This window comes from Canis lupus, chromosome 17, assembly GCF_011100685.1.
Source record: "Canis lupus familiaris isolate Mischka breed German Shepherd chromosome 17, alternate assembly UU_Cfam_GSD_1.0, whole genome shotgun sequence".
NCBI classification, from domain to species: domain Eukaryota; kingdom Metazoa; phylum Chordata; class Mammalia; order Carnivora; family Canidae; genus Canis; species Canis lupus.
Window position 1 is genome coordinate 6688701 of NC_049238.1, and position 22042 is coordinate 6710742.

The 22042-nt window shown below is 41.2% G+C and overlaps 1 protein-coding gene across 1 annotated transcript in view; it reads right to left on the bottom strand.

Annotated features, from left to right (window-relative positions):
* Positions 1–16313, bottom strand: part of YWHAQ (tyrosine 3-monooxygenase/tryptophan 5-monooxygenase activation protein theta) — a 37450-nt gene extending 21137 nt beyond the window's left edge. Inside the window, exons 1-2 of the mRNA XM_038560751.1 lie at positions 16160–16313; positions 15411–15768 (exon numbers count right to left, since the gene is read on the bottom strand). Of these exons, the coding sequence (XP_038416679.1) occupies positions 15411–15704 (294 nt within the window). The 5' untranslated portion in view covers positions 15705–15768; positions 16160–16313. The remainder of the gene's footprint in view (positions 1–15410; positions 15769–16159) is intronic.
* Between the last annotated feature and the right edge of the window lie 5729 nt (positions 16314–22042).

Sequence of the window (22042 nt, forward strand, 5' to 3'; positions counted from 1 at the left end):
ATGTGTTTTAAGATTTTATGTATTTATTCATGAGAGACACAGAGAGAGGCGAGACATAGGTGGATGGATGGAGAAGCAGCCTCCTTGCGGGGAGCTTGATGCAGGACTCCACCCAGGAGTGGAGGGTTACAACCTGAGCCGAAGGCAGATGCTTGGCCTCGGAGCCACCCAGGTGCCCCACAATAGTCACTATTTATTAAAATTCATACAACTCCAGGGCACTCATGAATGTGCATATGCATTCTTGGGAGAAAGAACTGATATTAGTGTTAGGCTAAAAACCACCATATATTCAAACTTTTGAAACATAATTCTAAAAGTAACAAAGACTTAAAACCCAACACTGGTTGGGATATTTGTCAAATTGACCAATCAATATTAATATGATTACTTTGTTATAATGAATTATCATCATGGTTAGAGAATTAATATGGATTCTTTAGACCCAAAGGGATATGTGCCACTGTAGTTACAATAAAAGTAAGAAGTAAGTCAAATAAGTCCATACAATCAAGCGGTTATTTTTGTGTGCAAAAGAAAGTAAAGAGCTAAAAGGGATAAATTAGAGGGGAAGGGCAGGAAAAAAAAAATCCAGGGCTCTCACTAAAAAGAGAGTAAGTTTAATCTATCTCTCTGTCCCAAATATTTCTAAATTCCTTCTCTTGGTCCATAAGATCTGTAGCCACCACCAACCCATTAGTGGGGAAAAATGATTACCAATGACAGTAGTATTGTTATCAACACCTGCTATAGGACAATGGTGCTTTTTAAGGGGCCAAGATGGCTTTTTGGTGAACACAGTTCACCCCCTCTGTTCCCCTAAATAATTAGTACTTTAGAAAACCCAAAACCAATAAAATGCTCACATGTAAGAATGTTCACCCTATCTTCCAACTCAGCTACAGAGCTGTTATGACTACAGTGGTAAAGACACATAACAGAAAGTTTTAGCCTCTAACAAATATCAGAGTGTCTATGAATGGCCATAGCCAGTATCAAAGAAAATCATGGTCTTTGTACCCTCAATTCACACAAAGCAGCTGAACCAATTCCAGGTATTATTATTGGAAACAAATGTAATGCCCAGTCCTTTATCTGTCTGTTATGTATCTTCATATTTTAGCAGCGGGATACTGAGTGGCCATAACAGCAAAGAGAGGAATTTTATACCTTCTGTTCAAAGATTCTCAAACTCTCTGGCCAAGATATACAGGTTTGGAATGACAGTTTAATACGTCCAACTGACTAACACTACTTTCCAAATTTGTCAATCTGCATAAAAAACAATTACACACACACAACCACAATATGCCAACATTTACAGATCAGTGCTACCAAAAGAACCAAGGCTAACACCAGTGTCTATTTCCTCCCCCTCAGAGAAACTAAAATTTACCGGTATCCAGAAAAAACTCTAGCCACTGATTTGCAAAGTAAAAGAAAAATGGTAGTGAGAAAACAGAGTTTTCCTTAAAAGGAAAAAAACCCAAACAAAACAGGAAGTCAATTTTTAAGTTTGGTCCTGACAGACATCCTGGTACCTAATAGAAAGTATGTTCTATTGATTAAAAACAGGTCAAAACTTCCTTGCTAACTTAGTATATGGGTCAAGTTTTGAGATATCCTAGGAAAACTACTAAAAAAAGATAATAGCATACACTAGCAAAGACACCAGTATACTTTCATATGAACTTTGTCTTCTGGAAGTCTGTAACAGATTGGATTAAGCCATTTCTACATCACAGAAACTATAAATTATTTGCAGACTAATTTTTCCCTCTATGGCTAACCCATGCCATCTACGTTTATCTCTGCGGCTATATATATTTATATATATATATTTATATATATTTTTTATATATATTTATATATATTTATATATATATTTATATATATATTTATATATATATTTATATATATATTTATATATATATTTATATATATATTTATATATATACAGTGCTCTAGTCTATGAGGTCTGTGACAGGGCACAAAGGGAAGAACAGAGTCAATAGGAATTTAAGAGACTGTGGTAAGAAGATTATTCTGCATTTGAAACTAAATGGTTTATTTATATGGCTTACTGATTATATTCAACTGAACTGGACACAGTACAAAAAATAACTTTGAAAAATATAGTAGTGCTTAAAGTATAGAGAGGACAAAAGAAAGATAAAGTCCTTATTCTTACATATCCTTAAAGCTTACCAGTACCGATGTGAATTGGTTACAATTTATTTTAGGGGCAGTTACTTGAGGAACTCAGGACACAGGTAAACTCCAGAGAGTATGGAATTGGGCCTCATTATTAGGCTGGGTGAGAAAGAAAATGCTGTATTAACAATATAACACATTCTTACACAGGGGGAAGAGCACAAGCAACCTAAGAAAACAAAATTATTTGTGTTTCAAATATTTATCAAAATTAACAACTTCTGTGTTTCAAAGGACACTATCAAGCACATGAAAGACCACCTATAGAATGGGAGACTATAGAAGTGAATTATATAACTGATAAAGGTACAGTATTCAGAATATATAAAATACTATTACAACTCAACAACGACAATCCAGTTAAAAAATGAGCAAGGATTTGAATTGACAATTCTCCCAAAGACAGATAAATGGGCAGTGAGCACATGAAAATATACACAACACCCATTAATCATCTAGAAAATGCAAATCAAAAACACAATGGGATAGTACTTCATACGTACTAGGACTGTTGGCGAGGATGTATATACTTGAAAGTCTATCAAAAAAAAAAAAAAAGTCTAGTGGAAATTTAAAATGGTGCAGCCACTGTGGCACTATAGCAGTTTCTCAAATGGTTAAACAGTGTTACCGTTATCATACAACCCAGGGATATAACCAAGAGAAACAAAAACATTTGTCCACACAAAAACATGTACATGGGGAGCCCCTGGCTGGCTCAGTTGGTATAGCACGTGACTCTTCATGTAGAGGTTGTGAGTTTGAGTCTCACATGGGGTATAAAGATTACTTAAAAATAATACCTCAGGGGCATCTGGGTGGCTCAGTTAAGCCTTGGTTTTGGCTCAGGTCACGATCTCATGAGTCGTGGGATGGACCCCCACATCGGACTCCATGCTCAGGAGGGAGTCTGCTGGAGATTCTCTCTGCCCTTCCCCCCCACTCATATACTCACTTTCTCTCTAAAATAAACAAATAACATTTTTAAGAAAAAACTCAAAAAAAAGCATACATGAATGCTCACAGTAGCATTATTTGAAATAGTCGAAAGATGGAAGTAACCCAAATGTCCATAAACAGAGAACTGGATAAAAAATGTGGTACATCCATACAATGGAATATTATTCAGCCATTAAGAAGTAACGGATGAACCTTTAAGACATTACGCTAAGTCAAAGAAGCCAGACGCAAATGGTCATAGACTGTAGGACTCCATGTGTATGATGAAATGTCCACAATAGGCACATCTACAGAGACAGTCAATCAGTAGTTGTTGGGGATGGGGGAAGTGGGACTGAGGAATAACTGCTAATATGCATGGGATTTCTTTCTGTGGTGATGAAAACATTCGGAATTAGATTGTAGTGTGCTGCACAATTTTGTGAATATACTAAAAACAACTTGAGTTATATGTAATTAAAAGATACATATGGGGACATCTGGCTGGCTCAGTCAGTAGTGTATGAGACTCTGGATCTCTAGCTTGTGAGTTCGAGCCCTATGCTGGGCATGGAAATTAATTAAAAAAAAAAAGATAAATATGACTGATATTCCAAGTCATTAAATAAAGACAGTGAAAAAAGATAGAAAGCTTCTCTAATATAGATAGTATCTGTAACTAAAACAAATTACTTTGCAAGCATTTCTTTGAAACCAGAGGAAGATTATTAAGTTTCTTTACAGGAAAAAGAGGAAAAAAAGGAAATTATCTGTATAGCACTCAATACTAGGACTTTAAAATATATGTAAAATATCACTAAAATTGAGTGCCTTGACTTTTTATTTTAGAAAATATTTATAAACAGAATAACAGCACACAAGATCAGATGATCAGAGACCACTTGTTAAATGAAAAACATTCAGAGTTTGAGAGATTAATTTTTAAACTCCATCCACCCCTTTAATCCTATTTTCCCCATAACTCTCTAATTATAAATTCTACCGCAGGAAAGATAGAACTATATCCTATGGATAAATATTTGTTTTATTTTATTGTTTTTAAATAAGTTCTACGCCCAACGTGGGGCAGCCAGCCAGGTACCTCCTATGGAAAAATATTTGAGAACCTATACTAACAATTCTTAGCAGGTCCCCCAAAGACTCAACAGATTTGGGGGCTAGATATTCTGCTTTGAAATCTTGAAAGAAAACTGATAGGAAACTAGTTCTATCAATAGCTGAAATAAGTTTTATAAACATCTGCCAGGCCATTTAGATTAAAACTAGAAATTCTCAGAAGTCTGTCTCAAAAATGGATCATTTAAGTGGTTTTTTTTTTTTTTTTTTTTGACATCCGCAGAAAGAGGATCACCAGTCTTTTTCTTCCTAAAAATGTACAGCTGGTTATAAATAACACAGAAGTATAGCCCTCACTTCTACCTGCTGGGTTATTCAAACTGCACCAGGTTACTCTGGACTATATATTAATTTATTTTAAAAAAGATTTTATTTGGGGGCACCTGAGTGGCTCAGCCAGTTAACTGTCTGCCTTCAGCTTGGGCATGATCCTGGGTCCCAGGATAGAGTCAGGCTCCCTGCTCAGCGAAGGGCCTCCTTCTCCCTCTCCCTCGCTCAGATAAATAAAATCTTAAAAACAAAACAAAAGATTTTAAGTAATCTCTACATCCAGTTGAGGCTCGAACTCAATCCCCCAGATTGAGGGTTGTATACTCCTCCAACTGAGCCAGCCATGTGCCTTTTTTTTTTTTGCACTATTTAAACACAGCAATAAATTAAAGATAAATCATAATAAAAATAATATAAAAATAAATGTCATTTTCTTGACATAGCCTTATCTCTGTGTAAAATAAATGAAATGCAAACTTGGATAAACAAAAGAAATTTGCCAAACAAATAAATACTGCCATTTAAATATTTTTACTCTTAAACTTAGCCATCCAGCCCAGCCAACACACACTACCTCTACCTCCTTCCCCCATCTACTGAAGTTGTTATTCTCCTAATAATTTCTCTAATTAAATGGTCCCCAATTTTTCTTCTACTTCAAATCTCTTGGCAGGTATGGGGAAGGAGGAGGAAAAAAAATTTTCTGGGAACCACCAGTAGTTTTATAAAGGCTCCCATCTCAATTTGAAGTCACTAAAACATAGTGCACCATTTCCCATTTTAAATGGCAGTCCCTGGATGTTTAAATGTATTAAAAAAAATTAAATGCGGTAAAACCTAATTTACATTAAAAATAACATTCATATAGCATGATTATATTAACTGGATAATCGATCCTGCCAAACTCATAAGTTTTTGACATCACCAAGAAACAAATTATCTGGTCTCTGTCATCAGCCTCCAAATAATGTAAAGCATTTTCTGATTAAAGGATGTGTAAACACTGTAACCTTTCTAACCTCTTCAATAGTCCATCAGAATTATGAGAGGACAACACATGCATGGAAGATTTAAAAAATATATTCCTGGGGTGCCTGGCTGGCTCAGATGGTAGAGTGTGCGACTCTTGATCTCAGGGTTGTGGGTTTGAGCCCCACACTGGGTGTAGAGAGTACTTTAAAAAAATCCTTAAATAAATAAATACAATATAGTTAAACACTTGGAAACAGTACCAAGCTGAAAGATCAGAACACCCCGCGAGCTAACAGCAGGTATCTAACACTGTAGTTCTTTTTTTTTTTTGTTCTTTTTTTTCACTGTAGTTCTTAAAAGAGCAAAATTTTTCTCATCTGTTTGGTGGAATAAGCAAAATAAGGGGGAAAGTGGAAGTACTAATACTAGACTAATACTAGATGAGAAACACCAGCAAGAATAACTTGGCCAGTAAAAAGTCTAATCTGAACATCAGTAACATTAATTTAAGCATTTTCATGTCCTTATTTCCCATAGTTACCCGGACATTTAAAAACAGCAATCTAAGATTGTCCTTTAAGAAAAAGCATTTACATTAAATTTATAGAAATCCTTATAGTTATGTTCTTACTACTTGTACCACTATTTCCCCATTTCTCCAAGTAAAGTCTATGCAAACATACAGGAGAACATTCACAGTCAAAGTTGAAAGTCAGTAAACTAAGGATAACATACAAGTTTAGTACTAAATCCAACTGGAGTAAAAGGTCCAGAGGACAGAAAGATCATAGAATACAGGTCATGTGAATAGAAGAACTGTGAAATGGATACTGAAGATCTGTGTGTAGACAAGTTTCACTGAGGTACTTCAACCATGCTGGCTAACATCTAACCTATCTCCAAAAGCTGTGTAACTTTCAAACCTAACTGCACAAGTTTGCAGTTAGCTAAACCTACATATTTCATTCATACTAATTCTGCTTTTGGGTTGGGAATTCATGAGTGAAAAGAGATATCATCTTAGCCTTACATTACCATTCTCAATTTAAGTAAGCAGAAGTCATTCCAACACACCATTCTTTTTTTTTTTTTTTCTTTTCTTCAAGAATAGGGGCTCTTTATTACTCAATTATCTAAAACCGACTTTTCCTTTTTCTTGGTTACCAAGTCTGAGCCCCTTCCTGAAATAATTCCTAAAACCTATATTCCTAAAATAATTTAAGGGATGAAGGGATGAGACAATGAGAAGGGAGGGGAAGGTTTTACAAATTTCATTATCACCATATATGAATGACAACTACTCAGAAAACTGCTCGATCACCCAGTGATGATCATAGTGATGATTATCAAGCTTCAAAGCAGAATCTCCCCAGGGTATTAGTAATTTTCGAAGTGCAGTCTGGGGGCCTTTAGTAGTCCCCCTTCCACTCTTTGGGGAAGGAGCACAAAGTCAAATCATTTTTACAATACTAAGATGCTATTTTGCTTTTTCATGGTCACTCTTAAGATGAGTAGGGTTAAAAAAAAAAAAAAAAAAGGTTGAGTAGGGTTTTCCAGCAGCTCTAAGAGATGTGATACTACAATAGACATAACAAAGTGATGCCACTATTTGTAATTCCACTTATATGAGGGAGGTCTCTAGAGTAGTCAAATTTAGAGACGGAAAGTAGAATGGTGATACCCAGAAGAGAAGAATAAAGGAGTTCAGTTGGAGAAGATGAAAAAGTTCTGGAGATGGATGATGGTGATGGTTGCACAAAGTAAACATACTTCATGCCCTAGAACTGTACACTTAAATATTTTTTTTAAGATTTTATTTATTAATGAGAGACAGAGAGAGAGAGAGAGAGACAGAGACACAGGCAGAGGGAGAAGCAGGTTCCATCCAGGGAGCCCCATGACATGGGAGACATGGGACTCGATCCCAGTCTCCAGGATCATGCCCTGGGGCCAAAGGCACGCGCTAAACCACTGAGCCACCCAGGGATCCCGGAACTGTACACTTAAAATAGTAAATTTTATGTCAGATATATTCCACCACAATTTTTATTTATTTTAATTATTTTTAAAGATTTTATTTATTTATTCATGACAGACACAGAGAGAGAAGCAGAGATATAGGCAAAGTTAGAGAAGCAGGCTCCCCGCAGGGAACCTGATGTGGGACTCCATCTCTGGACTTTGGGATCACACCCTGAGTGGAAGGCAGATGCTCAACCACTGAGCCACCCAGGCACACATCACAATTTTTAAAACCACACACTATTTCTAATGAGTTTATTATTCCAAATGCACTCTAAATGGATTACAAAATTCTCACTTTTAATTTCTAATAATGTAAACACCTACGGGTATAATATACATGAACAAAAGCTTTTGGGTTCCACAATATGTTTAGGTTTGCAAAGATGTCCAGAGTCCAAGAAGTTTGAAAACTACTGCCCTAGCGGTACGGTTGGCTGGCTCAGTTGGTAGAGCATGAGACACTTCATCTTGGGGTAGTGAGTTTGAGCTCCATATTGGACAAAGAGTTTACTAAAAACAAAGACAAAAGACAAAAAAAAAACAAAAACAAAAACAAAAACAAAAAAAAACACTGCCCTAGAGTATTGGTCAATTATGTAAGTCTTCCACTGTACATCATAACTCCATCAATCTAATTAATATTCATCACCAAACAAAAACAAAAGCTCACCTGATGCCAAGTCTATCAGTCCTTTCTGAGGTGGATACTGATACCTTTCCATACCTGCTCATACCTTGACAGCAGTAAGACCTAGGTTTCAGTTTTTCTTGCCATAGGTTTTATTTTTACTTTTTTAAAATCGTATTTATTTATTCATGAGAGACACATAGAGAGAGGCAGAGATATAGGCAGAGGAAAGAGCAGGCTCCCTGCAGCAAGCCTGATGTGGGACTTGATCCCAGGACGCTGGGATCATGCTGTGAGCTGAAGACAGACGCTCAACCACTGAGCCACCCAGGTGTCCCATTCAACCACAGCAGTGTAAAATATCATACCCCTAGTTCACAACAACTACCAACTACAGCGAACATCCCTATACCCACTACCCAGATTTTACCATTAACCTTTTGCCATATTTGCTTTATCACATACCCATCCATTTCTATTAATGGACAGTTTCTACGTAAACTGAAGACACCAGTACGTGCATCACTAGTTTTCCTTACTTTTGAAACAAAATTTACGTACGATGAAATGCATAAATGTTAGGTGTACATTTGGTGAGTTTTCACAAATGCATATACCCGTGGAACTCAAACCCATACCAACATAAAGAACGTTACAATCACTACAGAAAGTTCCCTCCAGTCAAGTCCATCTCTGCCTCCATCCCCACAGAGGCCACTATTCTGACTTTTCACCCACAGACTACTACTGCTTGTTCTAGAATTTCATATAAATGGGATTACATGATGTACTTTTTGGTAAATCTTCCTTTACTTAGCATGTTTTTGAAATTAAACTATCTTGTAGTGTATAGCAACATTCCATTCATTTTTATTGCTACATAGTATTCCATTGTATGAGTACACCACAGTTTACCCACTTTACCGTTAATGGACTCTTGCCAGTTTTTTGCTCTTAGAATAGAACTGTTAATATAAACATTCTTTTTTAGGTCTTTTTCTGGACTTACATTTTCATTCTTCTTGTGTAAATACCTAGGAGTGGAATTTCTAGGAGGAAAAAACCCTTTTTAATTACAGAAAATTTCAAACATACACAACAGAGAAAATAGTATAATGGATTCCCAAAAGCCAGCTGCATCTATATTGATTCATGAACTCTCCTGTTTCATTTATGTCTTCACTCATTATTTTGAAGTCCTAGATACCATCACCATCATTTTGTTTTGAAATACTTCAATATGTAAAAAATGTTTTCAAATTTGGTCATATTATTTATCATGAAGGATTTAAGAAACCTTCATCATTGCTTTACCTATGGATTAAGAGTTTAAGTAGCAGTGAATGAACTTTAATTTTTCTTCTCTTCCTATCTTTTATTTTTATTTATTTTTTTAAAGATTTTATTTATTTATTCATAGAGACGGGGCGGGGGGGGGGGGGCAGAGACACAGGCAGAGGGAGAAGCAGGCTCCATGCAGAGAGCCTAATGTGGGACTCATCCAGGGTCTCCAGGATCACGCCGCCCTGAGCTGCAGGCGGTGCTAAACCGCTGTGCCAATGGGGCTGCCCTCTTCCTATCTTTTAAATGAGGTCTTCTCTACCACCCCTCCTTACTACCTAGAGTCAACAGGAAAAAGATATATTCTGTTCTTCCTCTGAAGGAACTTAAACACAAAACCTGGTATTGAGAAATATCACCTAAGAACATCAATATGATCAAGCCGATCACCCAGTTGTTAAGCATCCTAAATTAACTAATCCCATGCTATGGTACCATTTTAGAAGTGAAACTGTACATGAGACTTAAAAAAAAAGTCTGGTAACTAGCCCTTTCTGAGAACAAAGGCAGTCCTCATTACCTTCAAAACTGAACAAGGAGGTAAAATTTGAACTCTTCCAGTCACTAGATTTTGGTTATCCTCAAAAACCTATCTGTCTTGGAGAGTATAAGGGGAAATGGCCATTCTCAACAATTGCTGGTGACAGCGTAAATGCATACAATCTTTTCTGAGGGCTATGTGGAAAAAAGATAAGCCCATCTTTTGATTTGGAAATTTCACTTCCTAGCATTTAGCATCCAGCAAAGATGTCCTTCCCAGTGTTGCCTGTAATAGAGAAAAACTGTTTACAACCTAAATGTTCAATAGGGCATTAGTATAATTATGCAACATTCAAATAAACACACACCAAGGATTTAAAGCCCGGAACCACATATGCATATGCACATATGCGTAACTGTATATATACATATACACTAGCATACATGGCAGTTATGAATGAGAGAGGAATATTTGCTGTTCATCAATTTTAATCACCTATTCCTAATAAATTTCACTATAATTTCAGTTGCATCTTTTTTCTCTGTGCCAAGTTTTTCAAAGAGCAAAGCTTAGAGCTTTGGAGGCAACCATGATGTACATCCTTGAAAATACAGGACTCAATGATTAAGTTCCAGAAAAGTGAACTATAGAGTCAAAATAGTACACACATGATATTAACAAGGGAAAAAAAATGGACTGAAGTCTAGACAAAGGGTTCTGACAAGATGTCAATGTTAATAAAAACCCAAAGAGAGGCCTTATACAATCCAGTACAACTTAATATTGTTCACTTTATTCATGTTCCAGCCCAGTTTCTCAACGCTGGCATTACTGACACTTTGGGCTGGGAAATTCTTTGTTGTTGTGGATCTTCCTGTGCATATGATGCTTAGCAGCATTCAGGCCTCTAACTCACCGTATGTTAGTAGCACCCCTCCCTTCCCATTCTTGACAAGCAAAAACTGTCTCCAGAATTTGCTAAATGTACCCAAGAAGGGGTGTGTGTGCGCGTAAATTCACCCTGGTTGAGAACCACTGATTTAACTTTACACTTGTATGTCTGAATACACAGCATTCTAATCCATCTCACTATTCAAAAACAACTCTTGGCTTCAAGGAGTTAACAATTTAAAGGCAAGAGTCAAGAAGTTTTAGAATTTTATTGCAATATCCTGTGTAAGAGGAGGGCTTCAAAATTATAGACTGGAGTTTTGTCCACTACAGACCTATCTTTCTTCCTTCACAACGTACAGACATAGTGGCTTATACTAAACTGTACAAATTCCTCAAAACAGAGATTCACACTGTAATCTTCAGTCAGCTACCCTGTATTTAGCACTAAACAGGTTTTATTTAATCTCATCTGGAGTCCTACCACTAGGGTTCAAGTCCCCGCTCTACCATTTACTAGTTTTGTGATACTGACCAAGTTCTTTAACTTCCTTATGCCTCAGTGCTCTCAACTTTAAAACAGAAATAATACTATCAACTTAACTTTACAGGAACAAAGGGAGTATAAAATGCTTAAAACAGTACTTAGTGTATAGTAAATGCCCAATAAATATCAGTTATTTGATATTATTTTAACTACAAGCCTATTAAGGCAGGCACCATCATCACCAATTTATAGATGAAGAAACAGGTCAAGAGATTTAAGAAACTTGTTCATGGTCACAAAACTGTAATGCTATGGTGCAATTATTCAAAAAACAGTACCTATGATTCCAGAGCCCATAATTTTTCCATTATGTAAATAAAACTACATTAAGTATCAAGAGTAACATATCAGTCTTACTTCAAAATAATAACACAAGACACATTTTCAGTAAAAGATTATTTTAGAACTCTTTAACTAAATTCAACCATATTACTGAATTAAAATTAAAGTCACTTGCTTTTGCACATGGACACAGACAACTTTGTTTCTATATCCCGTTTCAAGTGATTCTTATTTATATACACCTTAGTTTTAGACATTTATATTTTATACCGAAGCAGATTATTAAGATTAGTCTACTAAAAGACCATCAACACCCAAGGATAACATGGGGTTGCCTGTGACAGAAATTATCATGTGTACATTCTCTAAGTGTCTTGTTCTTACTCCAAGGTCACTGACTTCGCAAATGACAGATTTCGTTCCCAAGTCTCAGAAGGCTCTAGTGAACCTTTTGGTTTCTTTGATTTGCCCTTACCTCACACCTAAGTTCTTAATGACTCCCATATACCCTAAATATGCTATTTACATTGCCTGGTTGTCATGTAACTTATTAATCTTTCTTGATTAAACTTTGCTACTCCCAATAAACCAACAACTCATGCATCATCTCCTCCTGAAACCATTTCCACACTGTTGTTAGTTTCCCAACGTTTCATACACTGTCAATGACACGTTCTTCAACCTGGACTCTAGAGTTGGGAGAATGTCAGAACAGAGGTTGAATGGCTAGGTCCTAGAGAACTTTCTAGTCCCCAAAAATGAGAATGAAAAGGGACTCAAAACTAAGCCCAACCCTCTGGTTTCACAAATAACACTGAGACACCAGTAACAGGTGAAATCTCTAACCTCTTTTAAGATACTATGAAGAGTTTGGTCTTGGCCATTTGGGCCCTCTTACCCTCCTTTGCTCTTACAATTACTCATTTGGATTTAAATTTTTTTTCCTGCCTCCCCAGTTCAGTGTCCTCTCTCAATAGAGTGATTATCAAGAGTTAAGCGCTGTACATCATGGTCATTTTGAGTAAATAGTCCAAATAGTTTCACCCCAACCTGCTACTCTATAAAGGAGCCAAGAGCTTAAGAATCTCTATTTAGAACTAAAGTTTTGTCTACCCTTCAGGTTACTCTTTTACTAGTCTTCTATAACAAGTCAGTTTCACTTAATTTTTCTCCACACCAAATTCATCTTCTTGTTCACCAAAGGAAAAAAGAGGAAATTTCATTTTAGCACCCACGTTCAGAAATCTCATGTTTCACTCTTTTTTCCTCATTATTTTGGTAGACTCTGCATTAAATTACTAACTTATCAATCATCAGACTCTTGCTCACTAGTTTATCACTTCCTCCTCATCTGTCAGTTCAGATTACAAGCTGGTAATTAGCACTCAAATCATGAATTCTAGATGCTGCCACATGTACGCCATTCAAAAACCTTTGATGCCTCCCTGGTCAACCAAATGAAGAAATTTCACTCTGACATTCTCTTAAATGATTTCTACCTCGCTTTCTTGATTCTCCTCCATCAGAGCTCATTCCAAAAACCACGCTTTTGTAAAGCCTTTCCTGGGGTTTCCGTTTCCTTTGAACCACACAGCATTTTTTGTTCATAACCAACTTACGGAAATTATACATTTGGGTATTTCTCACATGCACTCCTTATTACAAATGATTAGAGGAAGAAAATCTATGGTTCCTAGTCTTGTTCCTCCCCATACTGCTTAGCAAAGTGCCATGCACATACCAAAGCTCTCAAATACAGTTGCCAACTTGAAGATGGGCTTTCGTAGGATTTCTTTATAGCCTGGCCATCAAATCTAAATTAGTTACTTAAGCAATTTTGTTAAAAAGAAAAAAAACACTTTACTTACACCCTGGTGTCTCCAACTAATCAAACTAAACTTTATTTCACTTGGTATATTAAAAAAATTGTCCTCATTTCAGGGGTTCTCTCCTATTGAAATGATCTGTATGAAAGTCTAGAATACTTAGTGTCTCTTTCAAGTCACTTGTCAACAAAGCAAAACTCTTTTCTCCTCATGCCATCATAAAAACTAAATTTCTAAGAACCATAAAATAAAACAAATATTCCTTTGACCCAGAGTTCACTTGCTTTTTGGAAAACAGGAAAAGCTCTGTGGTAATTCTGAATTGCTGCAAGGTAAGTAACAAAACGCAAAGTAATAACTGAACAGAAAGAGGATGAAACAATGCCGTGAGAGCCACCAAACTACTACACATACACACACAAAAAAACTTCTCCTTAACATATGGAATTTGTACGAGTCTTCCCTTGATAATAAAGTCTATGTTGTCAATAACCATTACCATATGCTATTTAAGTCTGCCATCACTTTCAAGTTGGGAAATTTCTTGAAGCCAAGTGGCAGCAATTCAGTTCAAAAAGCTTTCAAAGTGCCTCCTCAATGCCAGGCAGGGAGTGGAAGCTAAAGAAACCTATAAATACAACATAAAGTACACTCTCCGCATTGCCGCTTTACCTCCTATCTCCGGTAGCCATGATTCAGACCAGATCACTCATTCTTTGTATTATAAAACTACCTTCAAGAACTAAAAAAAAAAAAAAAGGAAAAGAAAAAATTTTCCTGCCGCACCTATCTGATGGGGCAGGGAAAGGAAGGTCGGGAAGGAAAGAGGCATTTTCTCTTCTATTCCTTCCTGAATAATCACCAATCTAGCATGCTTGCCTTTCAAGCCCTCCTAAAACATCAAAATTCAGTAGGCCTTTTGTAAAAGTGGTACTTAAGAATAACACTCCGGGATATGATGATAGCATTTAAAATTTAAAAACTTGTTACCGATCAAAAGATCCAATGCCATGACAAAGCTAAAAATGTTCTCACTAATAAGAGTGAATCAGAGCAGTTACCTACTCCACCCAATAGCCACCCTTGCTAAGACTGGACAGTTTGAAACCTGGAAAGCTTTCTTGCCTGCTCCAGAAACGAATTTGATTTGATACATTAGCGTTTAAGTGTAACTAAGTAATAGCAAGAAAATGTTACCAGATACTGAAATTTATCAGGACACTCTGTCCTTTAGATTTATCTGTACCTTTTTCAGCTACAGAACTAGAACTCTCGCCACCCCCTCCACTGATTTTTTTTTTTTTTTTAGTACGGAAAAGCTCCACGGATACTCTTGCTTGAAAGATGAGCTACCTGTTCAGATTTCTGAAGTACAAATTCCCGTTACTAGCTTTGCGAGGAAAACCTATTCCACGCAGAAGTGTCTCTATCGAAAAGGTGCCTGCACGTTCGTTCGAAAAGGCTGGAGCCTGCGAGCTGATGCCGCACATTTCAAGGCTTCCGAGATCTCAGCCCGCGGATGAAAATGATGTTCAGTCTTGCACAGACCTACTTGGATGTTTCAAAGTTGCACGGTTCGGGAGCAGCCCATCACCTGGGCAGAGATCTGCTTCCCCACCACCACCACCACCACCACCACCCCGCCCTGGAAAAGCAGCTTTTTGAGTCTCACGAAGCGAAACAACCACATCTCCAACCGTCCACGCGTCCGCAGACAATCAGGCAAGCCCCGGCCCACGTTTCTTTCCCCGTCCCCGTGAAATTCTCAATGAAAGGCTTTCACACACAAAAGGACCGGCTCCCGCCACCCCTTCCCTCCTGCGCAGCTCGGACGAGCGCGCACGAGCGCGGACTCACCAGCACCGTGGTGCAGATGGACCTCAGCTCGGACTCCACTTTCTCCCGATAGTCCTTAATCAGCTGCAACTTCTTGTCCGAGGTGTCGGTTTTCTGCTCGATGCTCGAGATGACCCGCCAGGCGGACCTGCGGCCCCCGACCACGTTCTTGTAGGCCACCGAGAGCAGGTTGCGCTCCTCGTTGGACAGCTCGGCGCCCTGCTCCGTCACGGCCTTCATGCAGGTGGCCATGTCGTCGTAGCGCTCGGCCTGCTCGGCCAGCTTCGCCTTCTGGATCAGCTCCGTCTTCTCCATGGGGACGCGGAGAGGAGAGCGAGGGCGAGCACCGACCCGGATCGCGAGGAGGCGTGCGGACGGCCTGCGGGCGGAGAGGCGGGGGCGGCGCCCTCAGACAATGCGCCCGCCGCCCCGGGCCGCCCGCCCCGCCGCCCCTTTTGTCCGTCCCCGCACGCGCCGCCCAGTTGAATTTCCCTCCCCCGCCCACGCTCCCCGCCGGCGCCCGGGAGGCCGAGGGGCGCCCCCCGCGGAGGCGGAGGCGGCCCGCGCGGCTCGGGGGTGGGGGGAGGCAGGGCCGCGCCCGCGCCCGCGCCCGCCCGGCCCAAGATGGAAGCGGCCGTTGGCCCACACCTTGCCGCCAGAGCCGACCCGAGGAGCGCGGCGTCGAGGCCGCCCACTCTCGCGGGGCCGGCCTCCCGCCCTGCCCTCGGGCCCGGCCACCGGGGACGACCCGGGGCGACCGCGGCGCTCACCTTCACGTCTCCGCGGCCGCGGCGCGAGTCCCACCACTTTGATCCGCTTTGGGCTTTAGCCGAGGACCCTCCCGTCTCAGCCTACCCCGGAGCCGAGGGGCGGGGCGCCGCGCCGCGGCCCTCGCTCCTGTCGCCCAATGACGCGCCGAGCTGCTCCCGGGAGTCCCGCCTCCGGCTCCGCGGCTGGCCAATGAAGGCTGAGCGCGCGGAAGGGGGCAAAGAGGGCGGGGCGGGAGGGGAAGCGGAGGCTAGGAGGGTGGGTCGGCTTGGGCAAGTTCGGTTGGCCGGCAGGCTGCGGCTTCGGCCACGGGGTTTCCTCCAATTAGATCCAGGGTAAAAGGACGTCACTGTTGCCATGGCGATGCTGTTACCAACTCCCCTCAGCCTCCCCGCCACCCCCAGCGCTTGTGGGTGCGGCACGGGAGCGGGAGGTTCGCACCACCTCTGCCGCCGTAGCAGCGTCTCCTGCTGCAGCAGCGCTGCAGATCGTGCATTGCATCTAGTGCGTTGCACCTAGCGGGCTAATGCAGCCGCGGCTCCACTCGGCCCTGGCGGGGAGGACCCGCGAGGCTGACCTAAGCGGCTCTTTGGTTGCACAAGCCCCTTTCTTTCCTCCACCTTCCCATTCGTGACAAAGGTTTGGAGCTCCAGACGCTGAACGCAGCCTTTAATGACGTTGCGATTGGAGCTGCGAATTAGAAATAATCCCATCCCCGTTAAAGAGGAATTTGTTCCAGGAGAAAGTCGCTTAAGAATGTGTCTTCGTGATCAACTCGAGTTTTCAGGCGGGCACCCAAAACCTAAAATTCTCTTGTAAAACCCCCAAGAAAGTCCAGGCAGGTCTCTCGGGCAATGGCCAGATATTCTAATTTTATTCTGACAGTCAGGATGTTTTGGAGAAAAACACACATTCAACACCCCTCCCCGCCCAAAGCAGCTGTTGTTATATCTCTTCCTCGTCTTTGCAGGTTATGCATCTAAATACATGTTTTTTCCATCTCGTTTTATGTGTATATGGGTTTTGTTTTCTAGTATTATTTTTCAGAGCACACGTGAAAACCTAAACTTGTCTCCCTCGATGTTCACTTTTGACTTTCTCCTGGACTTTCTGCTGTTCACACTCTTGAGAAGTGAGAAAGTTTGCCCCAGATGCTTTGTATTGGGGTCATCTCTAGCACTTTCTTTCCTCTTTAAAACTAGGCACACCCCTCCAGCCACTCCCTTCTCTCCTGGCACTTTGCCAGTGCCTGGCACATAAGGTAGCCCGTCCTGGGTGTCTGGGAAGAGGCCTCTGTGCCATCCTAAGATGAAAATTGCCATCTGGGCTCACACTGCTACGATTCCAGTTCTAGCACGTCTAAGGGAGTGGATGTTTCAAAGCCAAAGAATGCCAGAGCTGAGAAGGAATTTTAAATCCAAATGGGGGCTGGAGCAGATCTGGAGAATCTCTAGAATGGAAGATCTGAGAGTTCACACAGATGGCAGGAGAAGGTACAGACTTTCCAGAAATCTAAACTCCCTCCTACGTGCCCCTCCCTGTCCTGACTTGTAAAGGTTGCTTTGTGCTTTGACGGACAGGAGAGGCCTGGGTTGGGAAGGGCCTGTGTGGATGCAAAAATGCCTTACTATGTCCTAGCGTTCTAATGTAGGGCCCTGCTGTTATTTCTGGAATCCCTGGGGCCAAGCTGCAGACACACAAGTGTTTATGGCCATGTGGGCTGGGGTGGAGCCGGACACCAAGAAATCCCAATGGAAAGAATTTGCATGTGGAAGGTCAGATAAAATGCTTTCTGTATGACCAGTGAGTTTCAAGCTTAGAAATTAGAGACAGCCCAAGCAAGGGGACATACTGGTGGAGGTTGACCGGAGTGGGGGTGGGACAGAGACCCTTGAAGGCGACTGTCAGGGGACTGAACCTCTGTGGGAGGCAGGGAGGGAACAGGCAAGCACACTAATTCTTTGTCAGAAAGTCTGAGTTGTCCTGCCATCTCCCTGGGTGACCTTGGGCAAGTTTTTGCTGCACTCTGTAACTTAGCCTCTAACATTTCTGCTTTCATTCAATCATCAAACACTCATTGAGCACCAACTCCTATCATTACGATCATCTGCAATCATGGATGAAAAACTGCTTGGAAATAATGGCACGCTATGAAATTACAAAGTATTTTACAAGGGTCTAGAGGGACAAGTGCGTATCTGAACACCTCTGCACTTGACCGAACTCAGAGAAAATTAAAGCCCTGGGAACTGGCAGTTCCCTGACACATAAAAAGCTAACATTTATTGAGTGAAATGCATGTGTCAGATGCTATTTTAAGTCTTTCGTATTCACTCATTTAATCTGCTTACTGCCACTGTGACGTAGGTACTACTATGACCATCACATCTGTCTCAGAGGTCAGGAATCTTTTTTTTTAAGATTTTATTTATTCTTTTTTTTAAAGATTTTATTTATTTATTCATGAGAGACACAGAGAGGCAGAGACACAGGCAGAAGGAGAAGCAGGTACAGGGAGAAGCAGGCTCCATGCAGGGAGCCTGACATGGGACTCGATCCCGGGACTCCAGGATCACACCCTGGGCTGAAGGCAGGCGTCAAACCACTGAGCCACCCAGGGATCCCCTTATTTAGTTATTCATGGGAGACGCAGAGAGAGGCAGAGATACAGGCAGAAGGAGAAGCAGGCAGGTGCCCCGTGGGGAGCCCGACATGGGACTCGATCCCAGGACCCAGGGGCGACCTGGGGCGAAGGCAGACGCTCAACAGCTGAGCCACCAGGCGGCCCAGAGATGAGGAATCTAAAGCACAGAGAGGTTAAGAATTACACCAGAACCCCTAGCTGGTGAGCGGGAGAACCTGGATGCGGACCTGGGCACCGGTCTGGGCACTCAGGCGCATCTCTGCTTGCACTGTGCCAGAACTCTACTGGGTGCGGTAGGGCCCCTGGGAAAGCTCAGACCAGCCTCTCTCCAGGGGTTTCACCCTGTGAAGATAAAATGTGTTAAACATCCACACCCAACATGCTGGGAAGCACTGGAGGGAGCAGACTGCTCACAAAGAAAGTACTGAGAAGTTGTTACATATCTTGTGAGTTTTGCTAAATTACTTGGTGGGAAGAAGCTGCTGGAACAAGAGGGAGCACGCTGAATTCCAAGCCTGAAGATCCGAAATTCCAGCCTGACCTTGGGTACCCATGACCCCCGCCCACCCCACCGCCCAACTTCATCTCCCGAACCTGTGAAAATCAACCCTACCTCAAGGGTTGTTGCAGAGCTACCCCATAGGAAGATAGATACTGGGCTCATCGCACATGTTGGTGAATGCTAGTTTTTTTTTTTTCCCCCTCCTTTCCCTGTGTTTGGGGATGGGGCACAGAGGAGGGAGGGAGATGCCTGTCCCCGTCCGCAGCAAGGAGCCTTCTCTCTTGAATCACTGCTGTAATTAGTGGAGTTAATGGCCTGCGGAATGGCCACAGTCGGTGTACTTTGCAGAATGAATGAGTCTTCCCAGTTGAGTTTACTCATAAATTATTTTGGTGGTTTATTTGCACAGAGCAGTGGGTCATTTCAGAGGAACTTCTTCCTCTCTTGCCATATGGCAGATATTTTACTGACACGCAAAACATTTGAGTGGGACTCTTCATTCAAATCCCTGGATGATCCTTGTCGATATTTCTGTTTAGTGGATAGTTGAAGAGTTACCCCCTGTTCACTCCACCTGGAGGTGCTAAATGAGAGTCCCATAGAGACCAGACAGGTGGGAAAATCAAGGGAGCTTGGTCAGGGAAGTCTTCCAGACATTCCCTGGCTTAGGGCTGGGTCACGCCTGTAGAACTGTTTTCCATCAGGCCTGCAGTGGGTGAAGTTTACTCTTGCCGTGTGCAGGCATCTCTCTTTGCCCATGGTTGCCCCATTTCTGGAGTCTCCTGGACACCCCTTGGCCGTGTAACTGTTTTCTAACCCTCAGTGTATGGGCTTTAAGGGGAAAAAAAAATCAAGTCACCCCTTCATTAAAAAACATGTAGGTTGGACAGCCTGGGTGGCTCAGTGGTTTAGCACCGCCTTCAGCCCAGGGCGTGGTCCTGGGGGCCCGGGATCAAGTCCCATGTCGGGCTCCCTGCATGGAGCCTGCTTCTCCCTCTACCTGTGTCTCTGCCACTCTCTCTCTGTGTCTCATGAATAAATAAAGAGCCTACTTCCAAACAAACATATAAGTCTTCAAGTGGTGTTTCTTCAGCCACAACTTGTATTTTTTTTTTTTTTCACAACTTGTATTTTAAGAGGAAAGAAAGCTCTTCCATTTGAAGAACAAAACTTCACTGGTAGAATGTCAGGCATTCTGAACTGGCTTTTGGACAACCGGCCTCTTGGTGAAGGGTTCCAGCATCCTGCCATTTCCCCAGCATTTCCTGTGTGCCAGGCAATAGAGTATTTTTCAAAATGCTTGATTGGTTTTGTAATGATGATAGTGATGATGATAATGTTAACCGAAAATGTAATAGCACTCATTCTACCAAAAAAATGAAACAATACATAAAAGTACAAGGGAGATTAAAAAGACCTTGAGAGCCTGACTCTGAGAGGTGACCACTGTTAGCATTTTGGTGATTGCCTTCTAGATCTCTCTCTTTTTGTTTGGACATATGATTGTGGTTTCACATTTATGAGATTACATTCTTCACTCTGCTCCGTATGATGGTTAATTTAATGTGTCAACTTGGCTGAGCCACAGAGTGCCCAGGTATTTGATCAAACATTATTCTGTGAGTGTGTTTTGGGGAGAGATTAACATTTAAATTGGTGGATTTTGAGTAAGCAGATTGTGCTCCATACTGTGGGTGGGCCACATCCAGTCAGTTGAAGGCCTGGAAACAACAAAAGAGTAGTTTCCCTTGAGCAAGAGATACTTCTCCAGCGTATAGCCTTTGGACTTCATCTGAAACATCAGCTCTTCTTTAGTCAGGCAGCCTTCAGACTCAAACAGAAACATTGGTTTTCCTGGGTCTCTAGCCTATAGGCCCACCCTGCAGATTTTGGATTTGCTAATTATTTGTAATAAAAATCTTTCTGTATATACACACATCCTATTGGCTTTCTTTCCCTGGAGAATCTCAATTAATACAATAGTAACTTTCTTTTTTCACTCAACAAATGACATGATATTTTTAAATAGCTTTAAGCATATGTCTATGACATATCTAATCTCTCTCAGCCAGACTGTGAGCTTCCTGGTGGTAAGAATTTTTTTTCTTTTCTTTTCTTTTCTTTTCTTTTCTTTTCTTTTCTTTTCTTTTCTTTCTTCTCTTCTCTTCTCTACTCTTCTCTTCTCTTCTTTAACTTTTTTTTTTTTTTTTTATGATAGTCACAGAGAGAGAGAGAGAGAGAGGCAGAGACATACGCAGAGGGAGAAGCAGGCTCCATGCACCGGGAGCCCGACGTGGGATTCGATCCCGGGTCTCCAGGATCACACCCTGGGCCAAAGGCAGGTGCTAAACCGCTGCGCCACCCAGGGATCCCTCTTTTCTTTCTTTTCTTTTCTTTTCTTTTCTTTTCTTTTCTTTTCTTTTCTTTTCTTTTCTTTCTTTTCTTTTTCTTTTCTTTTTTTTTCTTTTCTCCTTTCTTTTCTTTCTTTTCTTTTCTCTTTTCTTTTCTTTTCTTTTCTTTTTCTTTCTTTCTTTCTTTCTTTCTTTCTTTCTTTCTTTTTTAAAGATTTACTTCTTTATTTGAGAGACAGCACAAACAAGGGAAGGGCAGAGGGAGAAGGAGAAAGAGAATCCTGAAGCAGACTCCCTGATGAAAGCAGAGCCCAAAGCATGGCTCAATTCCAGGACCCTGAGATCATGACCTGAGGCAAAGTCCAGAGTTGGCTGCTCAACCAACTGA